The following is a 27,218-nucleotide window of genomic DNA, read 5'->3' as shown; positions in this document are numbered from 1 at the left end:
GTCTGTAGAGAATTGAATGTCTCACTTCTAATATGCTATACATTGCACGGTACTCTAATGTTGATGTGATTTGTATGCATTACTTGCAAATGTTAGCCAAATATTTTCAGGGAGTTAGATTCTTTTGGATCCATACGTCAAGTTATATCCAGTTGTGTGGTATATTTTAAGTCTATTTATAGAGTATCGGCTAAAACGCAAGCACTTGTAGTAATTTTATCCTCCTTTTCCACTCTTTTGGATTAGGTCAATTTCAATAAACTAAAGAAGGGTGCACCAATTACAGGAGAACTTTGAGTTTACTACCAGTTTTACTAGATTGAAGTACGGTAAGATCACTTTTCTAGTTAGACTTCTGTCAGTGGGGCATTGTTTCTAACATACTTTCCTTTGGGCTTCTCTCGCACCAAAGTGATTCAAGGTATCAGCTCCTGTCATGTCACAGCAAAAGGCAATTGCACCTATTGAAGTGCCTGCTTCATCTCTGGATGAGTTGAAAGAAAAGGCGCGTAATTTCTGGCAAAGGCTTTTAACTGGTGAACAGTCTTATGGAAGAGTCTACCATTCAACCTGGAAAGTGGTTAAGCTGAGACTGCGAAAATGCTTGATGTGTCATCTGAGCCAAAATCAAAATTTGAGTTCTTGACACAGGTAAGTGTCAAGTAATTCAGTGCTGATATCATGTACCCGTGTATGCAATTCTTTATCCTTTCATGCTGCCATATCTTTTCTCAAGGCAACTAAATGGTAGGTTGTGCCTTTTAAAGGTTTGTATGCCTTATGGCTAAAGCTTGAGAATCTTGTGGAGCTGCTTGGTTACTGTGTACAAGTGAATCTTTGTGTGGTAGCTTATGACTTTGCAACCATGGGATTGTTGTGTGACATATTGCATTCTAAGAAAATTGATACATCATCTAGTGAATGCGTTGTTCAGTTTGATTTGAGTCAAAGTCATCTTTTGAAACCATGAATGGTTTGAAGATGTTTCTTGAATTGTATTTGTGCTCACAGGATGGTAAGGGGGCAAAACTTGAAGGGATCAGTGCTCAGCTGTACTATAGGTCCAAGAATCACTGTTCATGTTGCCAGAGGACTTGAATATTTGCATGAGAAAGTTCTACCTGCTATAATTCACGGAGTATCAGATCCAGCAATATGGTTGTGTTTGAAGATTATGGAGCAAAGGTTCCAGATTTTAACCTTTCCAATCAGGCTGCTGACATGGCTGACTCATCTTCATTCCACTCGAGTTCTTGGAACATTTTGTTATCATGTACCAACATAATGCCCTTTTACTCCTTTGTCTTTCTTATTATTATTATTATTTTTTTTGGTTCTTATACTCCTTTGTCTTTCTATCTCTTCTGTAAATGCCACGTTTGAATTTTCTTTCTATGATATGAATTTGTTTCTACTTCGGGGGGAGTCTGCATCATCTATTACCTTGTAGTCGAATTCAAAGTAAAACCTATTATCACATTAATATGTTGGTGGTTTTAATCACTGATTTTCAGCAAGGCAGACCCTAAGGAAGCATCTGAGTTGAAAGAGATTCTAAGTGTGAGAAAGGATCTGGACAGATGATAAATCTAGAAAAATCCTCAGTGTTTTTCAGTAAAAATGTAACACAGACAGCACAGAAGGAGATTTGCCAGAATTTTGAGAATATCCAGGTTGTGTCTTAAGGTAAATACTTGGAGTTACCAATGGTGATCACAAGGACCAAACAACAGATTTGTGGCTTCATTAGAGACAATTGTAAAAGGAGGCTGAAACAATGGAAGAACAAACTGCTTAGTGCTGCAGGAAAAGAAGTGCTGCTCAAAGCAGTGACAATGGCACTCCCTGCATATGCTATGTCATGCATGTCATGCTTTAAGCTGCTAGTCAGATTGTGCAAGGATTTGAGCTCTATGATGTCTAACTTCTGGTGGGGAGAGGAAATGGGAAAAAGAAAGTTAATTGGCGCTCATGGCAAAGATTAACACAGAGCTATGCTGGGGAAACAAGTGTGGAAATTAGTGACAAATCCTAACTTGTGGAAAAGTCCTAAAACCCAATTACTACCACAAAGAATCCATTTCAGATGCAAAGTACCACAAAATGCTTCTTGGATTTGGTGAAGCCGAATGGGAGTAAGGGAGATGGTGGAAAAAGGAACCATAAAGAACATTGGGAATGGTAAAAGTACAAGGGTGTGGGAGGATAACTGGCTACCTGAGAATCCACAAGGGAAGCCGAGATCAATTAAACTTCATGAATGCAGAGTCTAAAAAGTAAAGGACCTGATTCACAACTTCAGATGGAAAAGGCCACTATTCTTTAAATTGTTTAAGGAAGAAAAGGTAAAGAGGATCCTGAGAATCCCAATCATCTAGACAAACAGGGAGGATTGCCTTTTTTGGCTATACAATGGAAACGGCCAGTACACAGTAACTTTTGCATATAAAGACATTAACAGGCAAAGATGTACTCAGCAACAGCAGAGAGAGGCAACAGGAGAGGAGACAAGCTGGGAGAAAAAGAAGCTATGGAAACATCTGTGGAAATTCAAGGTCAAGCACAAATTGAAGCTGTTTATATGGAAATGCATGAACTTGGCACTACCTGTCAATGAAACAATCCATAGCAGAACCAGGATGGGAGATCCGATATGTAAAAGTTGTGGGGAAGGCATAGAAACAGTGGAACACCTTTTCTTCCTCTGGAGATTAGCTCAAGAAGTGTGGCATTTGTTACCAGTGAAGTGGGATGGACTAGATGACTATACAGGGAATTTCAGTAGATGGTAGAGTGTAGTGATAGAAGCTAGGAACAGGCCAGAAGGAATGGAACATATAGCCTTCACTGTCAATATCCTGTGGTGGCTTTGGAAGGCTAGAAATGACAGGGTTTTCATACATCTCGAAGACATCCACTTAAGACTATACAAAAGGCACAGAGTGAATGGATGGAATACAATGAAGTTAGGGAGAAAGAAAGAAAGATGAGCATACCAGAAACAACAAGAGCAGAACTGGACCAGCAAGAGGAGGGGGATGAAAATGATAGGATATATATCAGCCTAGCAGTAAAGCGGAAAACAGGAAGAATGATGGGAATAGGCATACTGGCAGAAAATAACAACAGACAAGTGGTAGCTCAGTGGGCCTTGAAGGAGTTTAGCTCAGGAAACAAGATTGTAGACCAAGTTATGGCGGTTAGACTTGCCTTATGTAAGGCAAGTGAACAGCAGTGGACTAAAATCCAAGTCAGAATCCGACAGCAACACCTGTTGAAGATGATCAGAACCAATCATCTAGAGGACATCAGTAGCTTAGGCTCTAGGTTTGTGTAATGCTCATTTTTTTTTTGTGTAGAAATGAGAATAGTGATAGATATCGTCATATAGGCAATTATGCTCTGAACATATCTTTTGATGAGGAGTGGATTCACCCTCAGTGCTTGAATGCACTTGTATAGCTCTCTTTGAGCCTTTGCTCACTAAGTGTATAGTTCATACACATTATCAATAAAAATATTTAATGTTTCCGGAAAAAAAGACTCCGGAGCAATTTTATTGCATGTGTGTCTAGTCAGAAACTACTATAAGATGCACAAATGCAATCTTGATGTTACAAATTGAAACTCGTAGCAATGTTTTAATTGATAGATGAGGGCTATAGAAAGTTTCCTGCAGGTTCTTGCTCACAATCAAGATTATATCTCATAAACTAAAGCAGCCAGATTTACCAATTTCATCAACACCACAATACCATACCTAAATTCAGGTCTTGTAATTTGGACTTTGGCTCTGATGTGTAGTCTGTGGAATTCTAATAGGTGTGCTAACTGTCTTAACAAAGATAACATAAGTTGTTCTATTTGTCTAATTTTGCTTCAAACAATTGTTGCAAAATGAAAGCAGTGCATCTTGCTGATGTTCCTACGGGTGGATGTACCCTGTTTTGCGAGTGTTCAAGCTAAGCAGCACAATGGTTGAGTAACCCTTAAATATTGAGAACAAATTCCGAAATTTGGTGATAATTCTTGATATTAATTCTGGTTGTATGGAGAACAGTTTATGCATCTGACGTTGCCAAAGATACAGTAAGCCTATAAATGGATGTAGTTTTGGTTGCACCTCTCAGAATTTTAACTCGAGCAACTTTTAAACAAATCTTTGCGGGTTTGTTTAGTTCATGTTAAGAAAATCTCTTTTCACTTGCAAACAGTTAAAGACAAGATGTTGGGATCAAATTCTGAATATTGAGATAGATCTTCATATTGATTCTGGTTCTGTAGTAGATGGTTTATGCACATCTGATCGCCGTTTCACGATATAGTACATGGGCACCTGCATGTCGTTTTGGTTGCGTTTGTTAGAATTTTAACTCAGGCAACTCTTAAACAAATCTTTGCAGGTTTGTCCGGTGCATGTTCAATAAATTACATTTTCACTTTTAGGGAAAGTGAAAGATGATGTATACGCTAATAGTATGTGGATTGATTTGAGAGTTTGAGTTGACCCTATGAGTTCTATAGTTCTTATGACCAAAATATATTATGAATCCTAAATAGATGTCAATAATTCTCGCTGAACATACGCATTAGATCCAACATTGAGAACAAAATTTTCATGCGGCAAGCAGCAACGCGAGTGTGCAACACTTTCAAGTTTCAAGTAGCAACAATGAACGAGTTCACACATAAATATTGAGCATTGTTGATGAATATTTCATTCATTTTGATAAAGAAGTTGTTTGGTTTCTATAGCTTTTACATCTCAAAAAGTTCTCAGGATTTCAAATTTTCACCGTTGCAGTTTACTAGGTAAGTAGTTTAATAACCATGGACTGAGTTAGGTTGATGACATCTTTAATTTGGTTTTCTTTTCAAAGTATAATAGCTGCTTGTCTTAAAAGCTAGCAGAAAAATATGGGCACAAGTGACAGTTGTCTTTGCTAAATCCTACATATATTATTGGGCCTTTGACTTGTCACATTGAATTGTAAAACTATGGAAAAGATCTCCTTCATTTGATTTAGTTATACTCTCAATTCAATGGTAATAAATAGCCACGCCTGCTTTTCAGTTTTAGTTGCCTAATAGAGCACATTCTTGGAAGAGTCATAGCTTATATCATAGAACTGCTATCTGAACTTTAAAAACCAAATCATATTTCTGACTATTAGAGCTAGTTACTGTTGTGTTTTGATATGCTTGGTGCTTTATTTGGATAGTCTCATAACTTGAAGAAATTGGCACTGTCTGTTGTCTTGGATGGGGTTGAATCTGCACCTTCTTTCTTTTGGCAAAGTTTTCCTTGTTAGTTATCATAGTTCATTAGTTATCTTGAAATCGCAATCTATTTAAGTCATCATGCTTGTAAATTAAGTCACTAGGGGCTTTGTTTGTGTACTTTTGGTACATATCTGTGGCTAGATGTTCCTTTTTTTGAAGAATTTTCATCAGTTAATTCACTGGTGGATATGGAACGTGGATATGCAATGACAGGGCAACTGATGCAGAAAAGCAACATGAATAGCTTTGGAGTGGTTTCCCTTGAGCTTTTAACTAGAATGAAGCCTGTTCATCACAGCATTGCCTCGTGGACAAGAGCCTAAGAGTCTTTTGTCCCTTGGATGGCCCTTTTTACTGCCTTTAGTCAAATACCGTCTCCATTTTTTATCACCCTCTGCTTTCTTTCAGCCAAGGTTCCATCTCTGTGGCAACATGTGACTAATTTTGTGTTTCTAGGCAACTCCGAGACAAAGCGAGGACAAAGTTAAACAATCTATGGATCCAAAGCTCAATTACTTACCCCAAAAAGGAGTTTGTTAAGATTCATTCCCGTGCTTCTCCTCCTACTGTCTACATACCATTTGTCCCTTCTGCAACTTCTCTGTGTTGCATCCGGCTTAGTTTTTGGTTGTACAGTGACAAAAATCCCTGCCTTTATCCAGGCCCCTCAGAAGTCCCTTATCTTTTCTTGGGGCTGGGTACCGAGAATCTAATAATGCTCTTTCTTTTAGAGTAAATCTTATATACACTGGTAATGTATACACTATCACCATTGGATTCATGACAGTTATGCAAAAGTTAGATTTTAAATTCAAATTTTGTTTGGTTGTTATTCATCCAATGCTGACGGTATATATTGTCAGTGTAGGTAAGATTAATTCATTGTTTTTATTGTTGATGCAGGTAGCAGCAGTGGCAGCAGTCTCTGTGCGGTATGGGGCTAAGTTCCAGCCAAATACGAGGACTCTTGTCAAGGCTTTCCAGCCACTCCTGAAATCCCAAGCCCATGCTCTTCAGGATTATTATTATTCTTCTAGTTCTTTTATTAGAATATTAGTGACTCTGTGTTTTCGTGATCTGGAATGTCCTCTATATTTGTTTGGGGCTTGAATTGGCTTCTGCATCTGAAAAAATATATTTTTTTTCTCCATTATTTCTGGCTGTTTGGGACTTCATTGTTGGGTTGAGTACCATGTTCTTTCTTCTTTATACGTAATTGAGTTCTCTGAGAACTTCGAGTTGGTAGTAACGTCCTTTAAATGATAATGGCTTCAGATTTTGTTTTGGACTGTTAGAAGTTTAAAAAGAATGTTACTATTTTTCCAATTTGTCAGTTCATGGATTATTTGAATGTTTCTATTATGCCCTCAAGCTTATCCTACTGTTTTATTGATGAACATACCCAAAGAGCTTTTGCTCTTTTCACTTTGATCCAACTTCAGTTATGCAAGCTAAAATCTATATGTTTCAGGCAAAAGACACAAGTAACCACTAGCAGGAACAGTATAATTTAACCATTTCTACTGGAGCGGGACATGGAAAGAGGGAAATGCTGTCAAATCAAACTTCGGCTCTAAACGGTATAATTATTTGGATGTTTTAGCACATGGTCGTTGATTTTGACCGAGAAATTGTTTCTACCTAATGGTCACATGCTAGACACGCGAGTCTTCTCCGTTCAAATTAAACCATTTATCGTTTTTGGAATAAATGTGACAAAAAATTATTAATTCATGTACTAAATGTATCGTGCATAAAAGTTTGGGAACGAAATGTGTCCCTAGCTCAAAGTTAATGGACAAAAAGTGGATTTTTCCCAAAAATGGAGAGAGCAAAATTTTTGGTTCATTCATCTAACTGCTGCTATTTTACTCGTGAATGATATTTTGGAGGGGTCTTGGGGAAGAGCTATCAGCAGTATATAGAAAACGAACAATACAAAAATGGAAAATGAAATTTAATTCTAAGATGACCACTTGCTGAAACCCACATATGCAAGCAAACTTTAATTCATGCCCTAAATTTTGAAGTTGAATTGCCAATTCTCCCGTCGAAGATGCCAGTTCCAACATATCTTGCTCCATCCATCAAGAATATATTCACCGAACAGGGGCAGCAGCAATCATCTTCGAGCTATAGTTTCAATACTAATTACTCAAATTCCACTTTATCCTGTGCAACTTTCACCATCATCAGCATCAGTTTTTGCGTACAAACAGAGCACGGTGTTCAATTTTCCTTTTTTTTTTAATGTTAATTTCCATTGGATTTGCCAACCATAAAAGTATGAGTTGATGCAAGCTTATGTATGTAGTAGCACAAAGATGATTACTTTGTGAATGGGATAGATTGCCCAATGATCAATAATAGAGAATTCATAATGCTGTTTCAAAATTTGGTTAAGTTCTTTACAGTGTCGTTTGCTTGCAGTTTTGTCATGTTTAATTGCTATTATTGTTATCAAGTAATTCAAAAAAAAAAGGGGAGAAATACAGTTTTGGTTTTCAAAATTTAGCATATGTGCGATTTAAGCTCCCGAAATTTGGGTTAAAACAAATTTGGTCCCTAATCTTTCAAATTTAAAGTACTTCTAGGATAAGTGACCAATTTTTTTCAATTATTATCGGAATGGAGTCATGTGACCCTTGTCTAAAATTTTAAAAAAATCATCATGATACTAAAGTTTAACTACTCACATAATCACATATGTGTAACTAAATGAAAGGGAGAAATTACTAAAAAGATGAAGATATGCATTTAGATATCCTAGTGGTTTAGTTTTCGTTTTCCAATAATGCCCATATTATTAATATTAATGATTTTAATCTATTTCCAAACATAAATGTGATTCTAAGCATTATTGGGGTTTTTAACGTCTACCAACATTTAAGTTTTGTTTTAGAATTAGAATCCCTTATGAAATAGAAATTGATTTAGAAAGGTTATAGGTTAATTTATTTGAAAATTTTTTCCATTAAAATTTAATGACCAGGCATTAGTTAAGCTATATTCTTAAAAATCTTGACTAATTTTGTGTATATCTACCTTCTTAGATACGTTCAAAGGTAGACATTGCTAACATATATCTAATTCTAGATTAATTTTAATAGAATAAGTGACCGATTAATAACTAAATTATGTTCCCAAGATCGTTTTTTTTTTGTGGTTATCCATATAATGCCGGCCTTTAAATTTCATCTTGGAAAATAAACGCATTGATGTAAATTTCCAGCTGGAATAGAGTTTTAAAAATAGATTCCAGAATTAGTGAAGGACGCGAAAAAATTTTAGCTGGCTAATTTAGAAACTAAACATGAATTAGAAAACAAAATTTATTTAAATTAATTTTACAAGGAAAAAATAGGCGCCAATTGTGGAGAAAAAAAAAGAAAAAGGGAAAAGTAAAAAAAAATGACAAAAATGAAATACAGATTGAACGAATCACTAATATAATTTGGTAATTTAGAATGGCTCCTAAGCTAAACTTTGGGGACCAAAACTACATTTTTTCCTTAGGAAAAAAAAAAATCTGCTTTCATTTAAAGGCGTCCTGTTTGCTCGTGGAGCCAAAACAACGCTTTGCTCTTTTTGAAGTCTGGTTTCTTGGCAACTCAGCCACTAAGCAACCGCTCGTCTAGTTTGTTACAACTGATATAAATTAGGCATTAAAGTGCCATTCCATATTGATGCTCTTCTTTTTTCAAATGCTTCTAATTTTGCGGCTTTGGAATCTATTTGTGGGTGGAAATTTTCTCTCTTCTTCCCTTTTATCGACCATTAACGAAATACTCCTCATTTGTTCTACATTCCTGAATTCCTCTACCCTTAAAAAGAAAGAAAAGTTTATTTTCCGAGTTTGTATATTTTTGTGCTCACCAGTTGTTTGATATTTTGTCTCTGAGAATCTGCATTGCTAGTACTACAACTACCGTGCGACAAGGTTATGGATGCTGAGGGAAGTCAGGTAGTTGCTATCAAACTTGATTGGTCCAACTACACAACTTGGGCTTATTTGATGAAAAATTATCTTATTAGCAAGGACGCTTGGAAATATGTTGATGGAACTCTTGAGAAACCAGTTGAAGGGATTGAAAATTATGCAGAACTTTTATCTGAATGGGACACGGTCAATGCTAAAATACTCACTTGGATTAACGACTCTGTGGAACCGTCAATCGGCAAGCATTTATAGAAATTCAGTTTGGCTAAGGAAGTATGGCATCATTTAGCAAGAGCGTTCACTAAAGTCAATATTGCTCGGAAGTACAAGTTGGAGAATTTCTTGCGAGGATTAGTTCAGGGCGACAGAAGCGTTCCAGAATTTTGCTCTCTGATGACAAGAATATGGGATCAGTTGGCTACGATGGAGCCACCAGAATTAACAAGTTTGGACTATTATGTAAAGTTCCAGGAAGAGCAACGCTTGTTCCAGTTCCTTGTGCCTTTGACACCAGAATTTGAGCCTTTAAGAAAACAGATTTTGGTTAGGTCACCACTTCCAAGTGTAGCTGATGCTGTGAATGAGCTCATTGCTGAAGAACCTAGATTACCAATAGGCATTTCAAAGAAAGTGGGAAGCCATTGCCGTGCTATCCTTGTCTCATTCCAAATCAAGTACTTCCTAATGAGATGATATGGGAAATCCTGACATGGCTTCCAACCAAGTCCCTGATGCGATGTAAGTGCGTTTCCAAGCGATGACAATCAATTATTAAGGATCCGTCCTTTGCCAGGGAGCACCGTGGTGGATTTCTAGGTCTCCTTATTTCTGAGCCCTTCCACTGGAGAAAAGATTCGACAAGAGATTTCTATTATCTAAGCCTGTTTGATGGCCCTGTTAAGTACCTTTCTCATCACCTAACCTTGGATCACGGCATGGAGAGAATGGGCTGCACTGACACTGTCAAGGGCCATCTATGTTTTTACTACAGCAACTATTCGTACTTGTGCAACATTGCCACCCGAGAATGCAGACGACTCCCTGTTTCTAGACATGAATCCAGTTCTTGTAGTTACCATCTTGGTTTTGACCCCGCTAGTAGATCGTACAAGTTACTCAAGATTTGTCCAGTATACACTATGATGATAATATTCTGTATCCTGAGGACAATTCCGAGTTCGTTCTTAATCTAGATTGTGAGATTCTGACCCTCGGTGTTGACTCATCATGGAGAAGCATTAAGCCTGCACCTTGGGAAATCAGATCACGTAGCATATGCTTCACTGGAGTTCTACACTGGATGGAACCAACTAAATTAGGCCCTACGAATTCAGATAACCATCTTATTGCTTTTGAACTTGATCATGAGAAGTTTCAGATTATTCCCAGGCCTAAGTTTTGCTATCCACTGCAGTTTGGACCTGGTCTAGCTTTAGTCAGAACGTGGTCCCATAATGAGGCAGTGATTAGTTATTACGGCAATGGTCAAGAGTCAGGGATGTGGACTGAGCATAAACTTGACCTTCCAACGTCAAGGAAGTATCGATTTGGACCGGTTGGTATACTCCCTGATGGAAAGGTGGTGTTGTTTGACGAAGATGTGGACATCCATTGTCCCTCCAAATTTTATATATATGATCCAACCGAGGGGAATCTTGAAAAGACTGTGATTGGCAAATCACCTTCATCCTCAGACTTGATGGATGAAGGTATTCTTGGGTACAAGTCCTATTATGAGGAGAACATCATCCCATTAAGCGGTTTGATTGCAAGACCCTGAATGATATCGGGGCTTTTGTCTTATAGTTAGGAGAGGCAAACTCTAAGGATGATTGGTTTAATTAACAAGGGTTTAGATTGCTGTGGATTTTGCCGTTTAAAGTTTGTCATTGCTGAGCTTTAAGGTGAACCTTTGTCCGTAAAGTTGGTGATCCTCAAGTCTTGAAACAGGGATACTGTATAATGAGGAGAAAATGATCCGTTAAGCTGTTTGACTGCCAGCCCCTGAGGTGGGCATTTTGGTTTTAATGTTGAGAGGCCAAAAATTAACCATAACTAGCTCTAATGAACAAGAATTTGGATTCTCATTACTTTTGTCGATTGAACTAATCAACTTTTCCTTGAAAGATTTTTTTTTTTTAAAGATCTTTGAAAGCTTCTTTGTTTAAGATGTTGTGTCCAAGGATTCTTCAACATTGCACATTCACAACCAGCGGATGCAATCGTCCCTCGGTTCAGGCTATAGATGTATCAAAAAGCAGAAGAAGGAAGACAAGGACCTCTGAATACCGCTTGCCAGCAGGTAGTAGTCGCTAATAACAAAGTAGTACAAATTTTTTAAGAAGATGGCATTGTCTGGTTCTGATAATAAAGGCTATTATGGCAGAGTTGGGATGATAATCCCCAAAACACAGAAAATTTTAAAACTCAAAGATTGGTTTTGTTTGGGATTTGGACTTATTAGTATTAATTTATAGATTAGAAAAAGATAGGAAAATCAACATAAGCATAATAAAGCAACCTAAAATCTGATATTTATCAAATTAAGATCGTTCGAAATCAACATGACTGATTTGTTAAGAACTGAAGTGATTAATCATGCAATGGCAGTGATTGATCATTCAATTGGAGAGGATTAAGAAATAAGGAGAAGTAAGAAAGAGAGAAAGAGAGAGAGAGAATACGAGAGAGGGAAATTGGAGAGAGAAAGAAACAGATTTCTGTTACTACTCTTATGATTAGCAAAGCAGTGGGCCCGCATATATTACAGTTCGTGTGACTCAGCCATTAACCAACTAAATTGACTTTTAAATCCTAATTAACCAAAACGACATCGTTTGGCCTTTCCCAATTTACAAATCCCTGATTCAATTACCTGCCATCCTAACAATTCCTCTCCCATGAAATCAGACTTGTCCTCAAGTCTAGAATTCAGGGAACTGATTCTCAATGAAAGTCTTGTCCTCCCAAGAAGCTTCATCATAGCTCAGATGATTCCATTTGATCAGAAACTGAATGACAGGCCTCCCTTCACGCATGATTGCTCTCCTTTTCAATATGGTTTTTGGTTTCAAAGGGCATTGATCATCTTCATCCAGTTCCGGTAGGTTAGGGGAGCTGCTGTGTAGTGGTCCCAGTTTCTTCTTTAACAGAGAGACATGGAACACAGGATGTAGCGTGCCTTTGATGGTAGCTTAAGCCTATAAGCTATCACCCAATCTTCTCCTCCACCTGAAATGGTCCATAATATCTTGCTGACAATTTGAGACATTTCCTCACAGCTATAGTCTATTGCCTATATGGTTGCAGCTTTAAGAACACCTAGTCACCCACAGAAAAGCTCCTCTCCGTCCGGTGTTGATCTGCATAATGTTTCATCCTTTGTTGAGCTTTTGCTAAATGTTCCTTAATGCAACTTGAGATTCTGCTTCTCTCTTGAACCATGTTGGACACAGCAGGTACCATTGAATCCATATAGGGTCCTAAGGGCAGTGGTATAGGTTTGTAACCAAACAGAGCTTCAAAAGGAGTCATGTCCAGACTAGAATGGTAAGTGGAATTATACCACCACTCTGCCAGTGATAGCCATTTACTCCACTGTGAGGGAAGTTCCCCTGTCATGCATCTTAAGTAACTCTCAACACACTGATTTAGCCTTTCACTCTGCCCATCAGTTTATGGGTGATAAGATGACGAATAGTTCAGTTCCACTCCCACTACTTTGAAAAGTTCCCTCCAGAACACACTAGTGAATACTTTATCTCTATCAGTGATGATGGACTCTGGTAAGCCATGTAACCTGTAAACATGATCTAGGAAGACCTGAGCAACACTCTTGGCTGTAAAGGGATGAGTAAGCCTGATGAAGTGCCCAAACTTAGTAAATCTGTCAATCACTACCAGAATAGTATCATACCCCTGTGACTTAGGAAGTTTCTCAATAAAATCCATAGAGATATGAAGCCATGCTTATTTAGGGACTGGAATTGGTTGTAACAGCCCAGGGTAAGGAACATGTTCAGATTTGTTCCTTTGACAAACATCACAGTTTTGCACATAGGTTATCACATCCTGCTTCATACCAGGCCAATAGAATAGGGATTTGAGTTTCTGCCAACAATTCTTCTGACCAGAGTGCCCCCCTATAGCTGAGTCATGTAATGCCTAAATTATCTGGTTCCTGATGTTGTTGGCATTCCCTATATAGATTCTCCTTTGGTACTTCAAGATCCCATCCAACAGGGTATAGTCAGCATGTGAATTGGAGTCTAGAACCAATTGGCTCATGATATCTTGACAATGTGAATCACCTTCATAGCTATGCAGCAACTCCTCAATCCATCCAGGCTTGACAGATGAAATAGCTAGACAGGATCCCATCTCTTCCAAGGGTGCAGATTCATGCCTCCTGGATAACGCATCTGCCACTTGATTGTCAGTTCCCTTCTTATATTGTATCTCATAATCCAATCCCAATAGCTTAGTCATCCATTTGTGTTGAATGGCAGTGTTCAGCTTCTGATCCAAGAGGTACTTCAGTGACTGATAATCAGTCCTTATAATGAAATGACTTCCCACTAGGTAATGTCTCCATTTAGTGACAGCCATAACTAAAGCTAAGAGCTCTTTTTCATAAACTGAGAGCCCCAAATTCTTAACTGATAAGGCCTTACTTAAAAAAGCAATGGGATGTCCCTCTTGCATTAATACTGCCCCAATTCCTCCCCCACTCGCATCTATCTCCACTACAAAAGGTTTCTGAAAATCTGATAACTGAAGTACTGGAGCTGAGCACATTAACTTCTTCAATTGATCAAAGGATTCTTGTGCCTGACTGTTCCACTTAAAGCTGTCTTTTCTTAACAGTTCTGTGAGGGGTTTACACACAAGGCCATAGTGTTTTATAAATCTCCTATAATACCCTGTGAGACCCAAGAAACCCCTCAATTCCTTGACTGATTGAGGAACAGACCATTGGAGGATGCTACTGATTTTTGAGTAATCCATACTGACACCTTTATCAGTAATGGTATGCCCCAAGTAATCCACCTTCTTCTGAGCAAATGCACACTTAGATTTCTTCACATAGAGCTGGTGCTTCCTTAATACCTCTAGTACAGTCCTTAAATGTTGTATATGAGCATCTAGTGTAGGACTATATACCAAAATATCGTCAAAAAAAACCAATACAAATCTCCTCAAATAGGGTTGGAATACCTGGTTCATCAGTGATTGAAATGTTGCTGGTGCATTGGTGAGTCCAAAAGGCATGACCAGGAACTCAAAGTGCCCACAGTGAGTTTGAAAAGCTATCTTGAAAGTGTCCTGAGGCTTAACTCTGATCTGGTGGTATCCTGCTGTGAGATCCAGCTTAGTTTTATAGACAGAACCAGCTAGCTCATCCAATAACTCATCTACATTAGGAATTGGAAACCTGTCCTTAATAGTCATTTCATTTAACTTCCTGTAATCCACACAGAATCACCAAGTTCCCTCCTTCTTCTTAACCAACAGCACAGGGGAAGCAAAAAGGTTGTTACTGTACTTGACTACCCCTGTTTGAAGCATTTCTGTCACCTGCTTTTCTAGTTCCTCCTTGTGACAGTGAGGGTACCTGTAAGGCTTCAATTTGAAGGGTTGTGCCTCTGATTTGAGAGGGATTTCATGATCTACACTTCTGCTAGGAGGTAAAGAATTTGGTTTCTGAAATACATCATCATATTCCTGCAGCAATTTCCCTACTTCCTGTGGTATAGGTTCTGCCCCTTCTTCTGTATTACTTTTACATTTCAATGCCATGCACATTTGTCTCTTATACTCAATAAATGTCCTCAAATCCTTCCCTCTAATCAGATCCATATCACAGTCCTCTGCCTGCCCATGCAAGTGAACTTCATTTCCCTGATTATACAGTGATATCCTGAGTTGTTGAAAGTCAAATGTTATAGGATTGAAGTGTGTCATCCAATCTACTCCCAATATGATATCCCATCCCCCTACCTCCATCACCTTTAAATCGAATCTGAAACTATGTTGATTAATCTTCCAGTGCACATTAGGACAGATAGCATTGCTGGTTACACTGGTTCCATTTCCCATGATGACAGAGAATGGCTGGTCCACCCATCTGTAGTTAATATCCATTCCAATGACCATTTCACTGTTGATATAACTGTCTGAGCTCCCAGTGTCTACTAGCATAAAAACTTTTTCACCATCTAGGATGCCTGTCAATGTAATTGTCTTCCTTTTCAGTGATTCAGACAAGGCATGAAGGGACAGTTCCATGGGTTGACCAGGATTTCCTGTTTGCTCATCCTGCTCTCCTAATGCATCTTTAAACACAGCATCTTTTTCATCATCTAGTACCATGCAGTTTACATGTCCCAACCTACATTGGTGACCTATGGTGTATTTCTCCCCACACTTGAAGCACAGTCCTTTACTTCTTCTGTATTGCAGCTCCTGTGTTGAGATCTTCATGAATTCTTTAGTGTCCTCCTGTAGTTTGGTGCTGAACCTAGGATTTTTTTGGTTATTATTGACAGGAACCTTATAGGTGTTACTGCCTACAGCTGATGTATTCCCCCTTGTCATTCCAAATCGATTTTCCACCAATTGTTTGGAGCTCTCCCTGGAATTTTTACTCTATAATTTGATCGAGTACTCTTGCCACTGAGACAACTCAAAAGCTTCAGTTAAAGTAGCAGGTTTCAGCATTCTAATCATAGGTTTGATTTCCTCTTTCAGGCCACTGATGAAGCTAGAAATAAAATAATTTTCATCCAGATTTCGATTCTTAGTCAACATCAATGGTTTCAACTCCTCAAATCTTTCTTGATATTCTTCCACACTGCCCCTCTTGATGCAGTTTATTAAATTCTTCCACAACATCTTTGCAAATGCTGTCAGTGAACCTTTTGCATAGCAGATCTCCAAATTCTGTCCAACCTAATCCAGGTTTCTCAATTTTTACCCCCTGGAACCACTTATCAGCTTTGCCTTCTAAGTACACTCTATTACTTCAACCTTCTGGTTTTCTGGAACTTGATAGTTCATAAAGTATTTATCACATTTGCGCAACCATTCCCTAGGATTTTCTCCAGTAAACAACTGTAAATCTATCTTAGGTGGATTTGGAAGCTGATACTTACCCCAATCTCTTCTGAAATGCTGCTGTTGTTCTCCTTCATGTTGTAGTCTCTGATGAGCTGGAGGTGTAGGTAGGATTGGCGACTGATCCACCACAACTCTCCCTTCTTTGTCCGCTATCTTGTCCTGCGTAAAAGTCATTTTGGATAGAAGTGCGTTGAACTTCTGATCCAAGGATTTGTTGAAATTCTGCTCCATTCCTGTCAACAAATTCTCCATTCGTTTATTATTCTCTTCCAGTTCTTTTTTAAGATTGTTCTTCAGCTGTTGTTGTTCGGATTGATGTGATAGCAAGGATTCCATCAGCTCTTGAAGCTTGCCTTCTTGCCTTTTTACTTGTTCTTCCAGACTTCTGAATCTAGTGCCTTCCGCCATGGATTCGTTCGCACTCCAAGGATCTAAAGCTCTGATTACCAATTGTTAAGAACTGAAGTGATTAATCATGCAATGGCAGTGATTGATCATTCAATTGGAGAGGATTAAGAAATAAGGAGAAGTAAGAAAGAGAGAAAGAGAGAGAGAGAGAGAATACGAGAGAGGGAAATTGGAGAGAGAAAGAAACAGATTTCTGTTATTACTCTTATGATTAGCAAAGCAATGGGCCCCGCATATATTACAGTTCGTGTGACTCAGCCATTAACCAACTAAACTGACTTTTAAATCCTAATTAACCAAAACGACATCGTTTGGCCTTTCCCAATTTACAAATCCCTAATTCAATTACCCGTCATCTTAACATAATTCAATCAGCTTATGGGAACATGTTACAGCCTACTGGTTGGGCGAAAAGCCTACTTCTAACAAAGATACTCTCCAGAAAGGACGCATAACGTATAAGCTCATCATTCTATTCCGAGCATACGGTGTGACTAAGCAAGGAAACTTGATGATTTTAGTTTTTGTTATTTCAATTATGCCCTTATTAATTGATGATTGAAGTTTCATATTATACTCTTTTATAGTTTTTAATTTATTGTGATGATTAAAATTCATTATATTATATCTATTGATTTAAAAGAAAATAATGGTTGATGACAAGAAAAAAATGTTAAGCATTGGAGACTAAGTAGGGTCGGATTTTTGTTTTTTATTTGTCCAAAATACCCTTCTATTTATTGCATTTCAATAATAGCAATAATTGTAGCAGTTCGGAAAAAAACTGTAACCTGAATTAAATTTGAATTATGAAATCAATAAACAAAATATAACACTTTAAACCAATGTGTCTCTTTGTATTCTATTTTCTTTAATTCCATTAAAATTTTTGATTACTTACAGACTAATTAAATTTTCAAATCTTCAAGAATATTAATTTTGATACCAAAAGAAAGTGCTCTTAGGACGATAAAATCTTTGTCGCTTGTGCTTCATGTCAGATTCTGCCCAAAAAATAGAAAACAAAAGAAAAAAAAACTCAATTATTTCTACCAATGAAATTTCAATTATCAAAAAATGAATAATTAGATATAAAAAACTTATATATGTGTGGATCATTTATACTCTATCATTAATAGAAATAACACACAAAATAATACAACGAGTTCAACTTCAAAGAATATATATCTCTTCATTGTCAAAAAATGGTGCATAAAACATTATATTGAGGAATTTCATCAAGCAACTAACAAATTCAACTTACATAACATGAAAAATAATAATGGTAGAGCATGCAACCAATATTTATACAAAAAATTATTTTTATTTTATATTTTTGATCCTCTCACCATTTTCCACACCCTTTTCATCCTCAATCATTAGGCATAGGATTTGAGTTCTGAAGAACCCTAAGAACTCTCATCTGGCCACTATACTAACCCCAATGATTGGCAAACAATTAACTTTTGTTTAGCGTTCAAATTCAGGTCATTCAACTTCAAAAGAAAAATAAAAATTGTTCATATATCTAATTAAAAATCAAAGAATTTTAGTGGTATTATTATATTTTGTTTGTCTTGGAAAAAATAAATAGTTAGAAGTATTGATATTGTACATACCATTGAAAATATTGATACTTTTGTCAAATCATTTCATATTTGGTCAAATCTTTATTTTCTTAAATATTAATTTTTCATCTTCTTTAATTAATTGTCCTTAAAACCATTCTTGTAATTTGAAAGAGATCGAATGTATCCTCATTTGTTGAAAATTCTCGGGAGTTTTTATATGAATTTATGAATACAATATTTTGTGAACTTTTATTTTGCTTTTAAAAGAGACCGAATGTATCCTCATTTGTTGAAAATTCTCTGGAGTTTTTATATGAATTTATGAATACAATATTTGTGAACCTTTATTTTTGCTTTTAAAATAATGGTTTAAAGGACAATTAATTAAAGAAGATGAAAAATTAAATAAAAAAGAAAAACGGGAGATTGGGTTGGGTGGTAAGGTGAAAGATATTATAAGTAGGAATTCTTGGATTCAAAACCTCCCATTTATTAAAAAAGTAAAAAGAAAATATGCAAAAATAAATTTGTTAAAAAAATTCACAAATAAATTTTAATGTATGAGAAATATTATATTTTATGATATTATAATCACATGCAAAACACGTGACCTATTATGAGTATATATATGAGTCCATCTCTAAAAAGTTACTAAAAATCACGATATTTCTAAGTAATAGATACAAATATTAGAATTCCTAAAGTCAAGAGGTGAGCCATCTTTTTGCTTACGTCGTATATTGTTTAGTCTAAGATTTTCGTATGTAAAAAGTAGTTGGTTGGCTTATTATTCACTAATTTTCATCTACCATATTATGGGCAATTTGGTCTTTCAATGTTTGTGGTGCAATCAGTAGAGCTTGCTACTTGGCTCAGTACAGATATAGTTCTCTCTAATGTCTTTGTTTTACTTGAGCATAGGTTCTCGGAAAGTTGGATTGTTCTATTAATTTGTATTTGTTGTTAGATTGTGGTTTCTGGTTGGAATAGGGTTGACATGAAGAGACTCATATCTGCCATTTAGGGAATAGCCTATAGTTCAAGTTGCAAAGGGCCTTTAGTAACCATTCTTGGCTTTCTCATCTTTTCCTTTATCTGGAATACTTCTGAAACTCTCATCAATTCATAGTTGAGCTCCTTGTTGCCTTTCTTGGAAATGGTAACTTTGTCATCTTGGCTGATCACGCTTTTGGCCCCTTCTAGGTTTCTCTCATGGAAATATGAAAATTTCTCAGTGGTGTCATCAACATTGCTACCTTTCCAGCTCTCTACATTGATTATCTGAAGAAAACCGCCCCATCTTTTCATCAAGCCTACCACTACTATTGGTTCTAATTGAAGTTTTATATTTTGTTTATTGTCTTCATAATTCAAATTAATTTAATTAAGGTTACAGTTGTTTTTCCTAATTGCCACAATTATTGCTATTATTGAAATTCAATAAATCTAATTCTTAGGGAGAAGGGTATTTTGGACAAATAGAAAACAAAGATCCAATCCTACTTAGTCTCTAATGCTTAACATTTTTTTCTTGTCATCAACCATTATTTTCTTTTAAATCAAAAGATATGACATAATGAATTTTAATCATCATAATAAATTAAAAACTAAAAAGAGTATAATATGTGTAGACACCAAATTTTTAAAGATATTTTTTTATCCTAATTTTGTTAATTCCATGATTTTTGGTTCTTAGACTTTTAGCATTTTATATAGCACTTTACTATTTTTTAGATTATTGTTATCTATTATTTTTATTTTTACTTTATTTTTGGTTGTATTTTGTATTCATTTTGGGCTCTCTTAGCTATTTATTTATTTATTTTTATTATTATAAGACTTTTAGCATAAATTTTTGCCAAAAGAGAGAAAATTGGGAAAAATATGTTTTATTTCTTTTTATTGAAAAAGTAAAAGAAAAAGAAAAGTGGAAAAGAGAGAAATTGTAGCTTTTTATTTTATCTTTTGGGTACTAATTATGTACATTTTATTTAAGTTTGTTTAAATTGTTATTTTTGTATTATTGTTATTTATTTAAGAGAAAAAAAAAAGGGAAACCCGATAGCGGGTTTTGGGTTGTTTAAGATGTTCTGAAAAAAAAAAAAAAAAAAAGAGCCGCACATTGCAGCGGCCTGAATATCATTTTCAAGGAAAAATATGGCTGAGGGATCGGATGGCTGGGGTTAATATAGAGACAAAACCTTCATCCTCACCTTTGAGGTGAGGGTTTAGGGGATATAGGTCCCATATAAAAGCAAGGAGAAACGGCAAGAAAGGGGGAGGTTTTTGAGTTGACGGCTATAGAGAAAACACCAAAAAAAACTACGAGGGTTCTGGGGAGAGAGCAAGAAACAGAGAACTGGGTAAGGCTGAGGGTGAAAAAGGAAAAGAGGAATAGAGAGTTTGTGAGGGCAAAAAGGGCGTGAAGATAGAGAAAGCAAAAGAGGATCTTCGGCTGGAGGTTGCAGGAGGGAATCGACCGGACCTTCATCCATCATCGTTTGACCTTCCTTCGAGCAGCTGAAAGAATCATTTGAGTTTTTTCTGAAAGAGTCATCCCACGTTCCTTTCCTTGATTAAGGTATTGTTGCAAGCTGCTTTCTTTCGCTGTTTGTTCGCATTCTTTGGCTGTTTACTATTTCTGTTTCGGTCAATATGACTGATGGTTTTTATTTGTGTAATGAAAAATCTGGAGCTTGGGTAATGAATCGGTGACTTGCATGATTTTGTCTTAGCCGAGAGAAAATTGCAGAAAGTTTACAGCTTTGGCTGTTCTATGCTTTCATCATGTATAGATCCAAAGTTGGTTTTTGAAAGACAGAAGTCCAGGATTTTCTTTAGGGGTTGGTTACTTTCATTCTGCCGTCTTTCATATCAGAATAATGTTTGGCATGTGTTTGTCATAAGTTACCGAAGTTCTCTTGGACTGAGGAAAGAAAAGCTTCCGTTTTTTGTGTATTGTTGAGTCGATTTTTCATGAACATGTCGCCTGAATTTTGTTTTGCCTCTACGCCAAATTCTGGACAGAGTCCTCGCCTTCCTTTAGATTATTCTGGTTCAGATTTTCATTTGAAATGTTGGGTTCCCTTTGTAGTTTGATAGGTATACTATCTATGCATTCACCCCAAGCTGTCTTATTGTTGTCCAGTAGTGTGGTTGATTTCTTTTTGGGTACAGGCCGTTGCATGTGCTAACAACATGGGTTGGAAGTTTTTGGCCTTTGGGGTTGGTAAATAAGAGATGGCCGAGAAACCTTGCTGCATTTTCTTTTAGCTGTCGGTCAATTCACCTTCATGGTTTGAATTTTGCAACAAAATTTTGTGTTTGATTGAGTTGATGATGGATAGTGAAGGTCTTGGTATTTGGTGAATTCGTTTGCATGATGAAATGATGGAGGGTTGTAGCTGAAGTTTGCAAAGAAACAAACCAACGAATGAAGAACAAAGCTTTCGTGCAAACTTGCATGCAGAAATGGGTTTCAAGAATTGCACTTTAATCCCTGAATCCTTAACTAATTCTTCTATGGACCAAAAAAATTGGAAAATCAATCAAATTGGTCCTCGTAACTTCATTATTTGTTTCAAATTGGGTCCTAAAAATGCAAGTTGAACCACTCTTTGACCTTTACTTACTCTTGGACCCTTAAAGTTCCATAATGTTTAATCGGACTTGAGAGATTGTTAATGTTTGCAAATGAGTCATTAGTAGTGTTTACTTTAGAATTTGATTGGTAATCTATTTTTCTTGGTAACCGCGCATTATTTGATTACATTTTGAGATGGATTTGATGATTGATTGGTCTAACTTGTTTTGTTTGATTATGTGTTACTATTAAATTGGTGCATTAATCCTTTGCTTTGATGATTTTAGCCCAAGTTATCTCTTTCTTTGGTGACTTTAGTCCAAGTTAAGTTTTGATCACTTTACTAGCATCACAAACGAGGAGGTATCACTTCTTTTATCCTTTTTTGTCTCTCCTCTATGTGATCCAACGTGCTAAGTGAGAATTGCATGTCTACTTTGCTTTCCTTGTCTTTCCCTAATTTCCTTCATTTATTTCATTTACTTTTGCTTTTATTAAGTTATTCCTTTATGGGGTATGTGTACACCTCTTGGCTTGTAATAGATAGGGCTTGGAGAGCATTTTTATTCACTTTTCCCCTTCCCCATTTGTTTTAGTTAGCCAATGTAATAGGTTCATTAGTGTGATTTGCATGCTTACGTGCTACGTGTTACTTGCTTTCTTAGGGTCTTGCATCTAGATACCATGCTTATGTGTTATGTGCAATATGTGATTTATGTGTTTATTTGCTTTATTAGCCTTTACATGATCTATTTGGTTTACAATGAATGTGTGACGTCACCGTGGCTAGTCCAACGCTGGTCATGGTTTTTCCCCTCGATCTCTCGCAAGTCCAATGCTTGTGAGAGAATTTTAGAAAAGGGCTAGTCCAATGCTAGACCCAATAGGCCGTCCCCTCTCGTTAGTACATACTTGCATGTTTCACTACATTTCATACATTTTTCTTAGTTTTCTAGCATTTGGCATGCTCCTCCAATCCTTTCCCCTTCATTTTAGGTTTTTGCATCCTCATGCTAGTTATAGGGTACATTTGCTTGAGAGTCCCCTTTCGGTAAGGGAAACGAGCGAGTGTGGCTACAAAATAGCCTTAGCACGCTAGTTCTTCCTTCTAATCAAAGGGAAAATTAAAATCATGAAGTTAGAAGTCATTCCCGTGCCCAACTTGATGCACTCCTCTAGGTTCATGCACCTCCATTTTACCATATCACTTTTTCATTTTTTATCTACATTTTCTCACTACTTATATTTTTCTCACTCCACATGCCATGTTCACACATTTCTCTTCTTTCCCTATCACTTACTTATTTTCTACCTCACAAATTGCACCCAATTGTACTTAGATGCATTTACTACCATTATACCATATTTTTATCCACTTGCACACATACACCTTTATTTTCTCAATTGGCACACATGCACTTTTCTTACATTTGCACACTTGCACTTACATTTGTATTTTTATTGTATTTTGCATTCCTCTTACATTTTCACACTTGCATTCATATTTGGGTTTTCATTTGCATTACCCGTGACCTCTATGAGAGTTTTCCTTATTGGCCATCACAACTCATGTGATTGGGACCAAAAAGCTTCATAAGAGACATTTTAGATTTAGGTTTGCATTTCTTTTTCGCATCCATTAGTCGTATCTAACATGCAATACATACTTTGGGTAGAAGAATTAGGAAAAGGAGGGCTAAGTCACGCAACTAACTTTGGCTAGGGTAAGGGAGTGCCTTAGGCTTTGCCTTTGCCTTCTCCCTTATCAAACGTGACCCCCGATCCCTTTCTTTGGTTACGTACACCTAAAAATTTCTTTAAAAAGGGTTTGATTACTTTTTTTTCCAAAAAATCACTTTTTGGGTGACTTGGTACACCCTAACTCTATACCAAGTGGCGACTCCATTTTCCATTCAAAAAACCCTTTTTGAAACTTTTTTTGGCCAAACTGTCGCATTTAACAATCCCACGGTCTTTTATTTTCATTTTTACACACGTTCACATACATATCCCACACACTACTTTCACATCTCAAAAAGTGGGACGCGACAATATGAAACTTCCATCATAAAAAATAAGGGCATAATTAGAATAATAAAAATTAAGATCATAACAATAATTATACTTACACTCCAAAATACCAAGACTCATGGTACTTTTTTTATAATAATGATACAGGTTTATGTGGTTGGGTATATAGTAGTTGTTTTAGGCATAATCTCACTAGCATCATTTATATTAATATCATTGATAGCAACTCCACAAATTCATCCTCACAAATCAACTTAGGCCTAAAGGGTGGTGTAAAAGATTGGAATTTTGTTTTTGAATACACTATTTTGGAACCTCATTTTTTAGGAAGATGTTAGTACTATCACAGGTAAAGTTGATAAGTCACAAAAGATTTTTCCTCTAGCACTTCTGTGTGTTGTTATTTTGACTTGTTTAGACTATATTATACCCCTTGTAGCTATCAATGTGCCAATATTTGTTGAATAAAGTTCATGAGAAACTGGATACATGTCTTATGAGTTATGCAACACAAATGATTTCAGGTAAATGGTTGAAAATTTGGATTGAAATTGGAGCTGTTTTATTAGCAATTGGCTGAAACTTAGTTGAGCAGGTTGAAGGAACAACTGAGATTGGATTCTTGCTTAAATTTGTTAAAGTAATGTCAACATGGTTCAATACACCTTGGCTATTGATATTATTGTGAACTGCTTTTTCACTTGGTCTTTCGTATATGAGCTATACAGACATGATATCGTTAGCAAATTTCTTGCATAGGTTAGGGATGCTTTTGGAATTTCTATCTTTCCTTTGGTTGTGGAGAAAATTCCCACCATGCAGCGGCCTTATAAGTTCCGCTAATGTTGCTAGCTTTGGTGGTTATGTGCCTAATTATATTAGAATTTTTTGGTGTTTATAATGACTATAGTCACCAAGACTCTATGTTTGGAAATTATTTTGATGAATGTTTATGTGATTACTTGGTATTTGTTAATGAAGTTGTGCATGGCAAAGAAGTGGTTCAAATTTAGTGCTGAGGAAGAAATATAAGGACAAACATATTGCTATCTTTTGAAAATTCTTGTCAATGTAATTATAGGAAAAACAAGTTAAAGACTTTTCTACTTGTGTCTATGGCAGCTTACCTCCATGAATTCATGGAGTGAGACACATGTTTCCAAAGATTTTATTACTCTTGTCATTCGTTCCATGTTTTGGAAAATTTCATAATTTGGCTGTCTTTTCTTGTATTACTTCGAGCATCACTCATTGCTACACTTAGAATTTACATAGCTGTTATTAAACTCTTATCCATGCAGCTTTATCTTCAGTAGTTTTGCACTTACACTTTACACTCCAAAGTGTCAAACTTTATTTATTACTCACTCTCTAAATAGAGTTTTATTCCATAGGTATCAATTCCCGTGCAATGTACAGGCCTCTCCCATATTTTTAAATAGAAAAGTTTCTTAGTTGCATAAAATTCTTTTTTTTTTTTTGTATCAACTAGTCAAATGTCCATCAATGCATATTGTCTAACAATGCCTTATTTTTTGACTTCTGCTTTACACTATAATTTGGATTCAACCAATTCAAAGAAGTTTGTAATTCTATCAAACCTAATGACTACATATGGCTACTTACACTTGTGATTTTTCAAAAGAAAACTTTTAAAACTAAGCTACTTCATTTTTATATTGCAAACGTATGATAGAAAAAGAAAATTTGCTACATATTCACATATTAATTACATGTGTATACTATAAAATGTCAAGTTTCCTATGAGCTCTTCATATTAATTGATTATTGAGGAACGTCGTCATTAGAAACTTTTTTATCTTATTTCCATCTTCAGATAATGGTTAAAGAAACCTAATTTGTAGTTGCAACTTAAAATAGTGGAGAATATTTTAGGTTCAGAACTTAACAAAAGGAGATGAAACATGTATTTTTGGTACCTAGATGTCAAATTAAAGTCAAGAAGCAACCAAAAGGAAAAAGTTCTTGACAAAATTTCTAGACATATAATGAAGAAACAAGAGCACAAAAATAAAAATAAAACAAAAAAAAATAAAACACGACATAAAACAAGGGACACCTAAACTATGATCATTTATATCTTCTATAATCATGACATGGTTATTTCCTTTGCTGAAGTTATGTGTAAATAGTATCAGGTGTTTGATGCCAATTGTTATTGTGTGATTTTTATGGTGTGCAGGAAATGAGTCTAGGTATAATGGGAGTAATTTACGAGCATATTTTCAATTGACAAATTTCTTACATTGTTGGGGGTGGCTTCTTTTGTTAATAGTCTAGCAATTACAAGGAGATGAAGATACTTATCTATATTCTTTATTCAAGATTCGGCCTTCAAAGAAATTTAGAATGACGACTATTTTTGGGATTCCTCCATTGGTGGGTAAATTTAAAATCAATATAGATGTTAATGTGAGGTATTTTTATGCTTCTAGTGATGGTCTATTGCGTGATCATTATAGTAAACTTATCTTTGCTTTTTACAAGGAGTTTGGTAAAAATGTAATGTCCTTTTGGCAATGGGGAAAGCTCTTTTGTTTGGGTTGCAACTATATCAACAACATGGAATCAGAGAGATTGAGGTTGAGGTGTATTCACAAGTCTTGACCCATCCAATTTTATTTAAAATGTCTTCTAGTTGGCCGATTTGTAATGTGCAGAATTGGATTGTGCATTTGCTGTTTTAGATTTTCGGGCAAATTTGACATGTTTATAGAGAGGCAAAATTAGTAGTAGACTTTCTTGCTTAGCTTTTACTATTGGGTCAACATACTTTTTTGTCACTTTCAAGGTTACCACAACAATTTAGCTCTATTATTTGTTTTGATAGGATTATTTTACCACATATGAGGTCCTATTTTGTAAAGGAGTAGTACTCCTCTTTTAATCTTTTTGCATCTTGTCTTGTACTGGAGAAAAAGGTTTAGGCCTTCCTCATTCATGGTTTCTATTACCTCTTAATAAAATTAGGGTTGACATCTTTCCCCTATTCATGGGGTTTGCCAAAACAAAAAATGGAATACCTAGCCTTAGTGAGGTTTTTCTAGAATTACTTGTGATATATATATGTTAGGATTGTGTTGAGAAAGTGCATCCTCAAAGAGGATGAAAAATAGCTGCAAAAACTATTCAAACTTCAAGGATAGGAAGCCAATTTTTTGTCAATTTTGAGCCTAGGTTCATAGGCTCTAATATGTTTTTGAAGGTCTTGAAAAAAGCAAATTTGATCCATCATGTCTCTGAAATTTGATAAAACATGAGT

The 27,218-nt window shown here is 36.1% G+C and overlaps 1 protein-coding gene and 2 pseudogenes across 1 annotated transcript; 2 read left to right on the top strand and 1 right to left on the bottom strand.

Annotated features, from left to right (window-relative positions):
- Positions 1–415: 415 nt before the first annotated feature.
- LOC113737460 (PTI1-like tyrosine-protein kinase 1) lies at positions 416–6,393 on the top strand (annotated as a pseudogene).
- An 8,311-nt stretch (positions 6,394–14,704) lies between these two features.
- Positions 14,705–15,820, bottom strand: LOC140038442 (uncharacterized). Its single transcript, XM_072083799.1, has one exon. It carries the CDS (start codon positions 15,818–15,820, stop codon positions 14,705–14,707), a length of 1,116 nt encoding a protein of 371 aa, XP_071939900.1.
- Positions 15,821–20,420: 4,600 nt separating this feature from the next.
- LOC140038239 (probable polyamine transporter At3g13620) lies at positions 20,421–26,976 on the top strand (annotated as a pseudogene).
- The last annotated feature ends 242 nt before the right edge of the window (positions 26,977–27,218 follow it).

Source organism: Coffea arabica, chromosome 3e (assembly GCF_036785885.1).
Source record: "Coffea arabica cultivar ET-39 chromosome 3e, Coffea Arabica ET-39 HiFi, whole genome shotgun sequence".
Taxonomy (NCBI): domain Eukaryota; kingdom Viridiplantae; phylum Streptophyta; class Magnoliopsida; order Gentianales; family Rubiaceae; genus Coffea; species Coffea arabica.
The sequence above is the reverse complement of the archived record's forward strand: the minus strand, read 5'-3'. Positions and strand labels throughout refer to the sequence as shown.